Source organism: Selaginella moellendorffii, unplaced genomic scaffold (genome assembly GCF_000143415.4).
Source record: "Selaginella moellendorffii unplaced genomic scaffold, v1.0 SELMOscaffold_50, whole genome shotgun sequence".
Lineage (NCBI taxonomy): Eukaryota > Viridiplantae > Streptophyta > Lycopodiopsida > Selaginellales > Selaginellaceae > Selaginella > Selaginella moellendorffii.
In genome coordinates this window covers 1,351,066-1,366,879 of record NW_003314311.1, presented here as the reverse complement: position 1 = coordinate 1,366,879, position 15,814 = coordinate 1,351,066, and the positions used below count along the sequence as shown (strand labels likewise).

At 43.3% G+C, this 15,814-nt stretch overlaps 1 protein-coding gene across 1 annotated transcript; it reads left to right on the top strand.

Annotated features, from left to right (window-relative positions):
- Positions 1-57: 57 nt before the first annotated feature.
- Positions 58-2,464, top strand: LOC9633926 (LRR receptor-like serine/threonine-protein kinase GSO1). The gene is made up of 2 exons (XM_024686613.1): positions 58-614; positions 674-2,464. The coding sequence occupies exons 1-2, from the start codon at positions 110-112 to the stop codon at positions 2,398-2,400; spliced, it is 2,232 nt and encodes a 743-aa protein (XP_024542381.1). The 5' UTR covers positions 58-109; the 3' UTR covers positions 2,401-2,464.
- The last annotated feature ends 13,350 nt before the right edge of the window (positions 2,465-15,814 follow it).

Sequence of the window (15,814 nt, the reverse complement as noted above, 5' to 3'; positions counted from 1 at the left end):
ACCTTTTATGGAGATGAATTGTCCCAATTCATTCTCCATAAAAAGGTGGGACTGAAGTAGTATTCCAATTTCAAGTTCACTACAGTTTCAAAACAGTTCCTTCAAAAGCATGAATCTCTTTTGGCTATTGTGGTTTTTGCTCCTGGCACTCTTGTGTGCACTGCAAGTGGCATTCACTGACACAAAAACTTGTTTGGGAACATATGGAGGTGATGAAGCCACATTGCTCTGCTTTAAGAGCAGCCTCAAGAACCAAGGGGGAGATGCACTCTCTAGTTGGGTCAATGCTGGAAATCTCTCTTCTTGGAGAGGAATCAAGTGGAGCAGTGACAACAGTGTATTAAGCATCAATCTCTCAAATGCAAGCTTGAGCGGTCACCTATGGCCATTCTGGTGCAGATTGCAAGCACTTGAGTCCCTAGATCTGTCACACAACAATTTTACTGGTCATTTGAGTTTTGATGATGATGGCTTATGTAGGGCCTCCAAGATTCATACCATTGTATTCAGGGACAACTTTTTGGCTGGCAACATACCGTCTAGCATTTCTATCATGAAAAACCTCAAGTACCTTGATTTGGGAGCTAACAATTTCAGCGGACATATTCTCCCAGGTACTTTTGCGTGCTTTCTGCATCAAATCTTCCTTTTTTCTTATGAGTTTTTGTCATAGACATTGGACATCTTATGAAGCTTCAAACACTCATGCTAGATAACAACGAACTCAGTTCTAAAGTACCAAAAACTCTATCCAATTGCAGCCAGCTGGTAAACTTAATTCTGGACCGGAATTATCTTTCAGGAGGCATCCCCACTGAGCTGCAGCGATTGAGAAAACTGGTCCAAATACAAGCTGGGTACAACAACTTTTCACAGCTTCCAGAGTTCAAGGAACATGCCTTTCCCAGTCTAACGTACCTTGCATTGAACCAGAATCAAATTACAGGAACCATTCCGAAGTCCTTAGCTTATTTGACGAGTCTACAAGTCTTGAAGCTCGCCAGCAACAAATTCAGTGGCAGCATTCCTGATATGTTTCATAACTTGACTCAGCTTCAGTTTATGGGGGTAGCTGGAAACAACCTCACAGGAGCAATTCCTCCCTCCATTGGTTCCTGTGGAAAGCTCCAGGTGTTAGATTTGGCTGACAACAAGCTTTCTGGTGGTGTTCCTGATGCTATTTTCTCGCTGAAGCACCTACAGCTACTCGCCCTTGGCAACAACGATTTAAGAGGCACTTTATCTCCAGATATTTCGAATTGCAGCAGATTGCGAAGTCTTTTCCTAGAGGAAAACTTATTCAGCGGCAGGCTTCCGGAATCCATTGGAAATCTGAGCAACCTCAAAATATTGGTTCTGCCCAAAAATAGATTCGAAGGAAGTCTACCTTGGAGCATAGGCAGCTTGGTTCACCTTAAGTTACTGGACATAGGACAGAACTTATTCACAGGCTCATTACCGAGTAGTATGCAAAACATGGCTTGGCTTCAGTTTTTCTCAGGACAGGGGAACGGTTTCAGTGGTCATATCCCCCCTTGGATTGGAAACCTGACAAATCTTCGCCAATTTCTCTTGTTGCATAATAATTTTACAGGACGAATACCTCCAGAGATTGGGAATCTCAACAGCTTTAAAACCGACCCTGCAAGTCACCTATTGGAGAGAGATCCAGACATGGATGATTTGTTTGGATTTATATCTACTCCTGATGGGAGACAACTGACATTAGTGAGCGTCAACACTTATCCGTTGATGATAGATATCACTGGCAACAGTCAGCTCAGTGGTTCCATTCCGAGAGAACTTGGGGATCTCAAGTATTTGCAGTACCTATATCTGAGTGGGAGTAATCTGAGTGGAACTATTCCGGCTTCTCTTGCCAATGCAACACAACTCATTATACTCGAGCTTCAAATGAATCAACTTACGGGTAGCATTCCAGAGCAGCTTGGAAGTTTATCATTCCTCACGTACTTCAATGTGTCGAACAACAATCTCAGTGGGCCGATTCCAACAACAGGACAGTTTTCTACTTTGGACATCTCAAGTTTCGCTGGTAACCCAGGGTTATGTGGTCCTCCTCTCAACACCACATGCCACATTCCGTCTGCAGCCAAACCACCAGTAGCACTGACTGTCGACAAGCATTCAAGTGTATCATCTTATAATGGTCTAGCTGTTGGTGTTGGTGTGGCAGTTGGTTTCGCAGCTGGGTTTTGGGGAGTGGTGTTTCTGCTTCCTGAGCGATATATCATCCGCTTGCACAACTTCTTAGAAAATATTTATTATAGTACAAGCTTATATTGCAACTCTTATTATGTAGATCCAAAACTATCTTCCGCAACTATCCTTATCGGGACGATCGACATTCAATATTCGTCCAGCGTCTATAAATATTAAATTGCAGTGTAAGTTAGTGGTAACTTCTAGCCATTAATTAGTACAAGCATCTCTATGAATCTTCTCCTCCGTGTTAGTTCGCAGCTTTTAAATTCATCCAGTTTAGCCAGTTTATAGTTCACAATAGCTCTTGTGGATGCTCGAGCACCCATGAAGAAGATTCACCATGTAGATTTGACAACTGGTAGCATCTGGTGTTCCATGATGCCACACTCCATTCAGGCGTTTCATTCAGGCATCTTGTAGAACAGCTCCACTGCAAACTTGTACAAGAGTCCTCACAAATGTGGCACTTGTGGGTCGAGTACCATCTGATCCTGTACAGCTTCAAGGCTTATTCAAAATGCTCCTTCTGGGCAAATGCAGTTATCATTGCATCCCACGAAATTGTGTTCTTAAATAGCATCTTGTCGAACAAGATCTCGGCTTCGCGCACATAACCTTGTTTTTGGAGTAGCTTGTAAGCATTCTGTTCCAGATCAGATTCCGTGTTGTAAACTGGGCACACAATATCTCCATATTGGGCATATGCCAGCAGCAGGATTCGTTGAAGGCCTTACAAGCATCCTCGAGCCTCCCGCAGCAGCCATACATCCGCACCAGAAGATTGCCGATGAGCGCCTCTTCATCATAGCGAGTTCGCAGTGCAGATTTTTCCCTTCGGCCAGAGCCCTGTCGTTCTCATAACGGCGGGCTCTCCATTCCTTGCCAGTGCTGCTTTCATGCTTCATCTGTCAAAGCTTTTGAAGAAGACGGCACCTTCACCGTATTCGCATAGGCATACGAAGCTTACTGCAGCCGTGTCTCGATCTCCATGGCTCCTGAAGACCTATTTTATTTGCCGGTTTCTCCGGTGGTGCGGCATCTCAGGTACTACCAACACAACTGCAATCGGTAAAGTGGGTTTCTGATCTGAAGCTGCTAAGTAGTAGCCTAAATTGCTTTAGCTGTTCTTCAGAGCGTCCAGAAACGTACATTTGTCCTCAGCATCAGAATCAGCGGGAACTGCTTGAAGAAAGGAGGATGCTAGCTGAGATGGAACTCCGCTGCCTGCGGAGTTAAATCCAAGGGCGGAGATTCATATGTTGTCAGTCGCACATTCTGTTTGTGTTTGCGCTTCCGGGGCGCCTCCTCAGATCTGAATGGGCTGCCGACGTCAATGTTAGAGGAAGAAGGCTGCTGCTGAGCTCGAGACTCAGATTGATCAATTATTCCATAAGGTGGCGAAGAACTGCCTGGGAGCGATGTTGCAAGATTTCCAGCTGGAAACAAGGATGGAGCAGCTGAGGCCGAATAGTTATTCCGCTTCCATCAATCCAGCTTCGACGTTACTGTCTTTAAAGCACGCCAAAGCTATGGATGCAAAGCCAGCCTTTGCAGGTACAGGCCACTTCTGCTATGTATAGGCCATTGTTATCTCCTCTGCTCAAACATGAATGGAGCTCGTTAACGTTGTCCATCTTCAATCATCGCCTCCACTTTATCCAAAGCGTTCACTGAGCCAAGAGTACCCCACAAGCAAGGTACTCTTGTTTTCCTTTTTCTCATTTTTCGAGTCCAGCTCTCAGCCACAGATGCTAGTGCTTCTGTTTTTTAGCTCTTCAGCCTTCAACCTTTCCATCTGTAGACTCATGGACCCTCCAGTGGACGATCGACCTCCATTGTTCTGTTAATATGAAAGTGCTCGCCATTAATTACTACTAGCTAGAGATCGCACCAGATAATCGATCTCTATGAATCTCAGATTGAAGACGGGTAGCAGAATTATGCTATTCCAGTTACAGCATTCTCTTCAAGGACTGCAATTGCGGTCTAAATCCTCTGCTCCTCGTTAATTAATCTGGGATTTTTGAGTCGTGAAGAATCTGAGTAGCTGCCTGGGAGAATTCAGATAGAAATGGGCTAGGAATAAGTTACAACACAAACTGCATGCGAACAAATTATGCTTAACAGCGATGGAATTTGAGTAAGTGCTACAAGAAAGTCTTGAAACCAAAGAACCTCTTTTTGTGTAGCTGAGGCAGCCAAGTATTCTACTTCTGTGGAAGAGAGAGCAACATGATGTTGCTTCTTGCTACTCCATTGGACTGCTCCTCCAGCTAGTAGATAGCAAAATCCTGTGGTTGATTTGGAGGTGTCCCTATCATCATTGAGATTGCTGTCTGGAAATGCTTGAAGGTTGAAAGCATGCTCAGAAATTTTACCATACTGAATGCCAAAATCTAAAGTGCTCTTTACATACTTGAGTACTCCTTTGGCCATGTTCCAATGCTGGACATGTACTTCAGTACATTCAGTTGTGCAAGTCTTATTTCATTCTTGAATCCTAACTTTGTTCTTTAAAAAAAAAAAGAGAGATAGAGCTAATTGAGACTGCATTATATATCCTTGTAAAATGTAGGAAGTGACATAGGAAATGGCTATTGTGTTAGTCGTGATTGGTACTAGATTACTAGATAGATGATCCTATGCCCCAAATGAAAGTACTGAAAATGGCCTAATCAATCTGCTTAACCAAAAATACTCATGAGGGACAGCCATTATAGGGGCTACCAATACAAAAAGTCTCATGATTTCCTTCCACGTTCCCGCTGAATTTGATATGAATTGATGTGTGGTTCTTTCAGGATTTCTGGCTGCCTGAGATGATGGAGTATGCAAACACTGATGATTTTATGGCTCCTATCCCAGCTGTGCAGTACTTCCTATTGCTCCTAGCCACAAAGAAACCGGACCACTTGCAAGAGATCTTTGCATATGAGAAGAAGATCTGGACAAACTTCTTACGGTGCCGAAACAGGAGGCAGTTGGTGAGAATAAGAGATACCTCTAGGTTGAAACCAAGGAATGGTGGCACCTTGTTTGGTCTGTATTGATCAAGTGAATGATAACGAAGCTCTGCTATGATGTAGGATTGTAGATATGGAAAAAGAACTTCTAAATTTTTCCTCTACCAAACCAAGAATTACATGGAAATGCTCCAATGGTCCCAAGAGTACAATTGAGTCATACAAAGGCTCGTATGGAAAGGGTATTGATCTTGGAAAACCATAGATTGATCTAAATGATAGATTTGAGTTTCTGAGCCAAAGTGCAAAATCACTCATGACTGGACTCATCCCATTGTAGCCAAATACTTTGGAGGGAGCAAACATGGACCAAATTGATAATGGTTGTATCATGTTTGACATATTGGAGAACTTGAGTGGATGGAAGTTCCTATTTGTTACTACATGAGTTCTTGATGCAACCTCACATTGCCTTCCAGAACCACATAAGTTCTGGATGCTTACAAATCCTTTAGGTTGGACATCCCACCTTGACGCATCCGATTGGATCCAAGTGGCAGCTTTACTATGACCAGATGCAATATAATGGTCAAAACAAACACTAAAAGTGTCATACTGACATGCAATGTTGGGGAACTATGTTTATAAGCCAACTATCTCATTCCAAAAGACTATGAATGAGGTTTTTAAGTAGGCTTCTTTCCATAGATGATGTGATAGGGATGCTTTGCTAAATACAAAAAGCTAGAACCTATCACAGCATGATCAACGTAATAGGTTCAAACTATATTGCCGCTGTGGCTACAGGGATGTGAAGAAGGAATTGTTTGGCTCAATTCCTTATTCTGGTATATAATCTAGACAAATACTGGCCTGATTCAAGCTTGACATCATCAGACTACTCACCATCTTCCTGTCCCTACTTCACTGCTAATCCATAGGTGATCTTTCAAATAACTACTTTTTGCAAATCTGAGAATGGATGCAAGTGGCTGCTATTGAGGTGGCAAAAAAGCCAGCCAACCCAGATTTGGAGTTCATCCCTTATGGCCAGACTAAAATGAATATATGCAAATTCATCCTAGTCCAGCAGTATAAGTCTCTGATGTCTTCAAGACATGATGATAGTGAAAGTAATGGCACTTTCTCACTTGCACCATCTTTATAGTGCACACCAGCACAATCACAAGGCTTACCACTGAATAAAAAATGTGATTACCATGATGGACAAATGTCTATAGGGGTGGCATCACAAGAGATAAGCACACCACCATTAATCTCCAAAACATCTAAGGCTAATGCAAACTCAAATAAATAGAAGGTGTGCAAGAAAAAAACAATAAATAATTTCTATTCTTTTCTTCCATAATTGGTATTTAATGAAAATGTTCTCATGATTACTCACACAATGTACTCTACTCTACATCCATCATTTGGCTGGGAGGAAATAGCTGGTCAAAGAAGGAATGGAGAGCAAACAAAAATTCATACACCTTAAATATATCCATAAAAAATTAATATCTAAACGTTTATAAGGGAGTGTATGGAGTTGATTAATCTAGACTCTGATCTCCTTGAGCCCATCATATTTTGTTGGGGGTACAAATCCTAAATCAAACATGACTTCTATAAACCAAAGGAAGTTTTCTGTAATTGTGACACCCTCAAGCCTCAAATATGCAAATGCAAATGATGGCTATAGGTAAATTATTTTGATAAAACTAACTATATATGAATACTGGATCCAAATGTCCTTGGTTCACTATTGTGAATATGATTGTGAGTATCAAAAATTATCTATTAGCGAGTCCTTTTGGATATTATATCCTTACTGCCACAATAGCAAAAGGTCAATATTGTTAAACCCTTTATTAGTCTCTATCTAAGGTAATTGAGAAATTGGTCATCATATATGTACTTATGCCGGATAAACATAAGGTAGAAACTCCTATGTGTTTTTTGCTGAGTATACTTGACCCAATAGGAGAAACTCATATGTTAGCTTGCACTTATTAGTGTTGGAAATCCCGCAATATTAAGTTAGGTCCCTCAATATTTGCTATATAACAGTTTATTGTATCCACAAAAAAACCCTTGCTATCATGCCCCTTGTGTTGGTCCTATTTAGTTCCATTGGCTATTTATGAAAAGCTGACCAACCTAAGGCATAGTCTAACTCCCACTTGTGTGCCTGTTTTTGTTCTACATTTGGCTTGAATCTAAGCCCAAATTCCACACTATACTAGTTAGTAGAGTACCTATATTCTCGCATTAAGCCATTAGTATGCTAAAACAACACTAGAGCCCATTTGGTTCCATTTTTCATGTTGGTTTTGGCATTAGGATGCTAAATGCTTTAGGATTATTCCAAGTCTCTCTGTGCTCTTGTCCTTTCAATTCTTAAGTTGTACATTTGAGAATCACTCCATACTCTAGTACCTTTGCTCCTTGGCTCTATGTTTAGGAGTTCAACTTTGTTCCTTCATTCAGTGGCTAAGGCCTTGAAACTCGGGTTCCACTCTGCTGTCATTGGACACATGGCATATGGCATATAGCATATGATATATGGCACATAGACAGTTTAAGTTATGCTTCATGGTTATTTTATAGTAAATCACCATAGGATAAAGAGTGAAAACCACATGCTACACTCAAGAGCACTCATAATTGTCATCAAGAAAGGTCTTAATCACATCACTACTCAAGATGGCAAAAATTATTACTGAAATCTGTGATGCTTGGAACTGCATAACCAGTATCATCCCAAAGGTGTACATCTGAAACTAACCAAGCAATGAACCTGTTGTTAATTAACATATAAATTACTAAGTTAGATTAGCACTATAGAAATGCCAAACTACCTTGTCCATAAATGTGATGACCACCCTCAAGGCACAATGGCAATTGGAATGGGTACATAAACATTTATATATTAGTAGGGTTGATAAAGTAGCCAATATGTCCATGTTCTTTTGCAAAGCATTAGCCTAGGGTGAAGCATTTGTGCGGATGAACAATGAAGACTTCTCACTTGTAGTTTCAGACTATAATGTCCTTGAAATATCTAAGACAACTGTGAAATAATTGCTCGAAAACCCACTTTTATAGGAATTCCTACTTCAATGACTAGACCTCCCATACCTTATAGGAATCTACAAAGTGCATCAGAACAAAATGCAATGGTTAACAAATGCGGATGGATGTGTGTTTTAGGAAGTCACAATTTGCCTAATGGCTATCCTAAAAGGGATATAGGAGGCACTATAAAATATAGCTGATGATTTCTATGCACAAGCTAAGTTCTTTAGAGGTAAAACAAATATGTGTTGGATCCTATGATCTACACAAGAATTTGTGTCTTCTCAATAAAATCATAACAATCTGTACTGGAGATATAACCAAATGCTATGAGGCTATTCCCCTTGAGGGAGACCAAGGCCTTATAACGGCTATGACATATCTTTTTAATTTATCCTTTGCACATCAAAATCAGCTCCAAAAGGACTTTTTTCTGATCTAAAAGAAAAATAGCAAATTTGAGGCTAAATGGAAACCTCTGCACTACTCATCAATAAAAGCTACCAGAATGGAACTAATGAAAGTCATTGAATTTAATAACTTCATCATCTAACACATATATGTTGTAGCGCACGTGGTTTTGACCCTTTATCCCATGGTGATTTACCATAGGATAACACCACGAAGCGGAACCTAAACCCTCTTTGTGCCACGTGACAGATGCCACATGTCACATGCCATGTGTCCATGCCACGTGTCCATAAGAACCCGAGGTTCAGGGCCTTGGGCCACTGAACGAAGGAACGGTGCCAAACTCCCAAGCATAGAGCCGAGGAGTGACAGAACCAAACCACGGAGCAACTCCCGAGCATGAAGCCCAAGGAGCGAAGGGACAGGAGCCTGGAGCGACTTGGAACAGTCCTGGAGCAACCAGCATCCCAATGCCAGAACCAGCATGCAAAACGGAGCCAAACGGAGTCTGGCACTATTTCGGTATACCGGTGGCCTAACGTGAGGATATGGGTACTCCACCGACTAGCATGGAATGGAACTTGGGCTTAGACCCAAGCCGGACGCAGAACAAGGACAGGCACGCAAGCGGGAGCTAGACTATGCCTCAGGTTGGTTGGCCATGCCCAACCTACCCACTATCCCTACTATACATTTGGAACCCCCCACAAGCAACACTAGCAAGTGCAAGTCAACGAATGAGTTTCTCTAACCAGGTCAAGTATGCTTGACAAATAGCACGTAGGAATTCCGTCCTTATGCTCATCTGGTCAAGTGCACACGCGAGGACCAGTTTCTCAACTAGCTTAGGCGGAGACTGATAACGGGTCCAGCAATACCGACCTCCTGCCATCGTGGCAGTAAGGTAAGAGTGTCCGTAAGGACTAGCCGACAGGTAACTTTCGATACCCGAAGTCACATTCGCGACACTCTCCCCCCCTAGGGAAGATCGACGTCTTCGTCGATGCATACTCGAGTCTAGAATACCGTCAAGGAAACAACTCCAGAAAAAGTTCACGGTACTCACACTATGTGAGAAATGCACCAACTTAAATGAGTTAGGGGGCAACTTTTTTGTCTAACGCGGATGCGCTACCAGCTCAGACACCTTCCGGCCGTCGCCGACAGGGAAATGACTAACGGAGTCAGCCACCCTTACTGCTCTGGGAGTCACCCAGCTTACGAAAGTGTGATACGCCCTGCCCACAGGGACATAGAGAGAGAAGCCAGAGGCCCCAACCCTCCTAAGCAAAGAAACCAAACCCGTCGGTGAGGTTTAGATAGACTACTGTAAACAGGCAGTTAGAGTTGTTTACACGGTCACGCCCTTTTAACGGAATAAGGAACATCGACAGAGAGGCGGGTTATGTGACCAGTCGACAGTAGCTACCCCATGACTAGAGATTTCACCATGCACACGAAGTGCCGAAGCCAGTCTGCCTATACTGGCCCAAACTTAAAGATTAATAGATGGACAATATCAAAGTTATAAACAATGATATCTTAGAGTCGTAATTATCAGTGAATAAAGCTTAGATTAGAACACAAAAGTATTCCAAGTAAGTTATCATCCAATAAACTAGTATTATAGTATAGGAACCACCAAGCTCATCATAATTGGTAAACATAGGATTCACCATCAAACAAAATTCAATAGCAACTATATCATCAAGTAAACTCAATGATAAAGTTTAACTATTAAAGATTGCAGACAGAATGCCAAACAACTTACGAAAGATAACTCAAAGAATACAAAGTATCATTGACGGATAAGCACAATGCTCGCGAATGTATCACCCGAAGGAAATAACATCCCAATCTATCAAAACTAACTCGAGCAATAATCAACAGAATAGAATGAATGCGGTAAAACCAACAAACACTCACTTCTGCCAACTATCACAAAAGCCAATCTGAATAGATCCCAGCCAACAATACCAAGGAACTCAAGTTGCCTAAGCAAGTGTCAGCAATATCCTACTGATGTTTCAAACCCAAGAGACCAATCCAGAACAAACCACAAAGAACATGTGGTATTGCGAAAAGCCAGAAGCCATCAAAGAGAATAACTAACTTATCATGAAAGACTATCAATCATCCCATCAAGAAAGAGATGCATAATCATCGTTGAAGAAAGAATCTACCATCCTAAAGAACGGCAACTCAGTCTATACCAACAATAATCAAGCAAAACCTTTTTGACAAGGATAATCAACTATCCCAGATGATAGTCAATCATCAGCAATGATTGCCAGACGTAAATACTAACTTCAACATCGAAGCTAAAGAGCCAAAAATGCCTTCCCCAACAACTTCAAACAAATGGACCACAAGCATGATAACGCAAGGAACCAAAAGCTCGAAGAAGTCTATAGCTAAGTTTTTGCCTAACAATGATCACGAGTCTCGCATGAACTAACTTCAATGCTAAAGAAGAAATCATGGTATAACCCACAATATCTTTCTCAACACATCCATAAGCTAAACTTCATAATGCTAAAGCTATTGAAGAGCATATCTGCATCAATCTAAAAGCCAAGCACAATGAAGCTATGCTCAACAAGTGATCACTAAGATCCTCCATGAATCCATCTATAGCAAGACGTAACTCACGTCATAACAAGCACAAAAAGAATCATCAATGATTGATATATCTCAATGCAAACCCAACAAGGGACCAACATCTTCAATATCAATCACTAACTCTTCATCTCGTAAAGTTAGCATAATCCATGACTGAATCACTTTTCAAGGAAAAGCCGAAGCTCAACCCTCTACTAAATAATCTTGTCTAGAACACAACTAACTCAAACTTGCCACTCAGTTCATTTGAACATCAACATAGTTGCTAACTAGCAAATGCACGAATGCTAATAACACAAAGCTATAGCCAAATCATCAACACTATCTTCATCGAGAGCAATGAAACTCAATATCAATCCTAAGGATAGATATATCATCTCACTTGAATCTCAATATCAACAATGTCAACAACAAGGCATCACTTCAATGCCATCAACACTAGAACAAAGCTAAAAGAAAGCACGAGTGTATCACCACTCAAGACTTTCTAGCAACCAAGCTAACCAAGGTCGAAGATACTTTAGTTAGTATCCGAGACCAATCCTTTAGCAAAACTCAGTTACAGATAACACTTCCTCAAGGAGTGAATCACCACGTCCAAGACTCAGTGAAATCCAATACCATGAACTAAACGCAACCAAATGATATTGACAAAGGTAGAATCGATATGCTAACATGGAAAAACCCATGTAAGTCTAACGACACGATCCTCCGCAACACCATCCGGTAAAGCAAGCCCATCACTGCTAAATTATCATCGAGCGAAGCAAGTATCAGAGGTCCTCGACGAAGTCTATAAGCAACCATAAGTCGCAAGGCAGCCCTTCACACAGGATTTCCCCATCTCTTAGGATCGACTAACCCATGTCCAATTGCTGTTCACATGGAACCTTTCTCCACTTCAGTCTTCAAAGTTCTCATTTGAATACTTGCTACTACCACCAAGATCTGCACTGGGGGCCGTTTCACTCGGGCTCACGCCCAGAGCTGCACCACGACCCCCACGCCCTCCTACTCATCGGGGCCTCACAATCGCCGCGATGGCCGGGCATAGGCCGCGCGCTTAAGCGCCATCCATTTTCGGGGCTAGTTGATTCGGCAGGTGAGTTGTTACACACTCCTTAGCGGATTTCGACTTCCATGACCACCGTCCTGCTGTCTTAATCAATCAACACCCTTTGTGGGATCTGGGTTAGCGCGCACTTTGGCACCGTAGCCTGGCTTTCGGTTCATCCCGCATCACCAGTTCAGTATCCGCACCCTTATGAGGGAATGCCTGGAAATGATTGGCCTAGACGCGGAACTCCTGGATCCCATCGTATTTGGCTGGAGGTACGAACCCCAGATCAAACACGACTTCTATAAACCCAAAGAGGTTTTCTGTAACTGGGACACTCATGCACCACTGGTTTGCGAATGCAAACGTTGGCCATGGGTGACTTATCTCGACGAGACTGGACATGTGCGTACTTTGGATCCAAAGATCCTTGGCTCACGCATACTCACGACTGTCATCGAGAAAGGTCTCAATCACATCACCCCGAAACCACTCCAGACAGCAAAAATCATTGCCGAAGTCTGTGAGGCTTGGGATCGGATTGCCAGTATGATTCCCGATGTCTACATCCGTAACTGGCCTAGCAACGAAGCTGCTGTTAAACAGCATATCAACTACCGGGTCCGAATGGCAGTACAAAATTGCCAGACCACCCCGATGATAGATGTGATGACCACCCCTGAGGCAAAGCGGCAATTGGAGTGGGTACATAAACACTTGTACATCAGTGGCGCAGATAAAGCGGCCAACACACCCACCTTCTTTTGCAAAACGTTGGCCCGGGAGCAAGCGCTTGCGCGGATGAATAGTGACGACTTTTCACTCGTAGTCTCGGACAATAATGTCCCTGAGACGCCTGAGCAAGTTGTAAAACAACTGCTTGGTGAACCGCCCTTACAGGAATTCCCGCCACTGAGACCAGATCTCCCTTACCTTATGGGGATCTACAAAGCGCATAAGAATAAAATGCGCTGGTTAACGAATGCGGATGGATGTGTCTTCTCTGAAATCACAATTTGCCTCACCGCTATCCTGAAAGGAATACAGGAGGCGCTACAAAACGTAGCCGATGATTTCTACGCACGGGCAAAATTCTTCGGAGGAAAAACGAACGCGTGCTGGATCCTTGGATCCACACAGGAGTTCGCGATTAATCTCCCCGACAAGATCACCACGATCTATACGGGAGATATCACAAAGTGCTACGAGGCCATCCCCCTTGAGGGAGATCAAGGCCTCACGACGGCCATGACAAACCTCGTCAATTTGGCTTTCGCGCACCAAAACCACCTCCATAAGGACCTTTTTCTGATTCAAAAGAAGAACGGCGAGCTTGAGGCCGAATGGAAACCTCTACGCCACTCATCAGTGAAGGCCACCAGAATGGATCCAACAAAAGTCATCGAGCTAAATCACTTCATTATCCGGAACACATACGTCCGGCTGGGTGATCGAGTATGGAGACAAGTCCGAGGAATTCCTATGGGCTTCTCGTGCTCGCCTTTGTGGTGTAACCTGTACCTATTCTATTTCGAGTATAACTTTATCACTCGACTCGCTCGTCTAGGCCGGTACGATCTGCTGCGCTTATTCGAACATACGTTCCGATACATGGACGATCTGGTGTCAATGAATAACCCCATGATCCTCCGATTCCTTGACCCTGATCAAGTCGAATCTGAAGGAAATCCGTTCTGGATATATCCATTACGGTTCCTGGCCATGCAGAACGAGATGGATAATCCATTCGTGAACACGGACGGCTCGCTCGTGAATCTGTCCGCTCACTTTTTGAGCCTTCAGATTCAGATCATACGAGTTGACGGTACCTTCTTAACCACAAAATATGACAAGCGCCGATCACTTCCATTCAAAGTCTCGCTGTACATTCATCGAGATTCAAACCGGCCCGTCGCAAACTCATCCAAGGTGATCCTGGGGCAAGTCTTTGCGCTTTTTTATCTGATTAATACCGCCGGTGGTGTCGTCCTCGAGATTGATAATCTCGTTGAATGCTTCGTGGAAAAAGGATTCCATCGCTATGCATTGAGACGACTCATCCTCAGTGGTCTGGATCGTATAATTCTCACCAGCCCCCTGACTCCGGTACAAGCAGTCTTGGAAATTTTCTTTGACATCTGGAGAGAACCGGCCAATAGGCCACCACAGCTCGACGACTCAGCAAATTCAAGCTGAGTACCAGGAACTCTGTCCTCTAGACAGGACTATCCATCACTCTAGCATCATATCGAAACATAATAGATTCGATATTTATGCCGTTTTGGACTGTGAACAACAAAAGAATTAGTTCCCCCAAACTTACCATGCTGTCCTTGGTCACGCGCTGAACTAAAAAACGCAAGCGTACCTTCGACTACAACTGTGTTTTGATTGATAAAAATTAAAAAACAACACAAGTTGCTGTGCTCTCAATCTGAGACAGATCCCACGCCTTAATCACAGCAAGGTCTTCCTTAGAAATAATCTCTAAAGGAAACCTTACTTATGGAAAACTCTGTTTTCCCATGAATAAACTAATGGGATCCATGAGTAGACGTGGCATGGTAAAAAACAAAACTTTGGATTCCTCACAGAATCTCGCGCGAAGAAACACGCTGTACGGATTGGCAAACCTAATTACAAGCTATAGCTAGTCGACTTCATGGCTGCGGGCGCTGGATTTTCTCACACCGAAAGGTATGAAGCGACGGGAAAAACCCTAACGTTAGGGTTTCTCGCTTGCATCCGCCGCCGCCGCATTCTCCAGGAGCGCATCCACAAGCAGAGCAAGCTCGGGCCGCTGCAAGGCTGTGCGCTAGCACAACCACGCACACTTCTCGCCCACTCCAACGGATAGCGATCAGGTTGAGCATGTTCCTTAGCTCTAATCTTTGGAAGTCACTTCTGATGTGCGGCCCGGGCATGTACCTGAGTACATTGGCTCGCGAGCATCAGTCGTGCAAATCTCAGTTCAGTTTTGAGACCTAGCTTCGTACTTTCACAAAATGAGAGATAGAGCTAGCGGAGATTGCATTACTAATCCTCGTCTTCCATGATACAGGTACCCCCCGGACACCCAAACCGTAGGAGGTGACATAGGAATTGTTAAGGGAAATCGTTTTGGTCGTGGTCGGTACCGGGTTACCGGGCGGATGATCCTATGCCTCGGACGAATGTACCGAAAACGGCCTAGTCGATCTGCTTAACCAAAAATACCCGCGAGGGACAGCCGTGCCAGGGTGTGATACCTGGCTGCCGATACAAAACGCCATGCGATCCATCCCTACTTTCCCGCCGTACCGGATATGGACTGATGCGTGGTTTTCCAGGATTTCTGGCTACCCGAGATGACGGAGTACGCGAACACTGATGATTTTGTGGCTCCCGTCCCGGCAGTGCAGTACTTCTTACTGCTGTTAGCCGCAAAGAAACCTGAGCGCTTACGTGAGATTTTTGC

Bases quoted from the DNA above. Each gene is read 5' to 3' on its own strand.
- LOC9633926 (XM_024686613.1), top strand. From the start codon at position 110: ATGAATCTCTTTTGGCTATTGTGGTTTTTGCTCCTGGCACTCTTGTGT. The intron at 615-673 runs GTACTTTTGCGT...TTTTTGTCATAG, and splicing joins CAGCGGACATATTCTCCCAG to ACATTGGACATCTTATGAAG.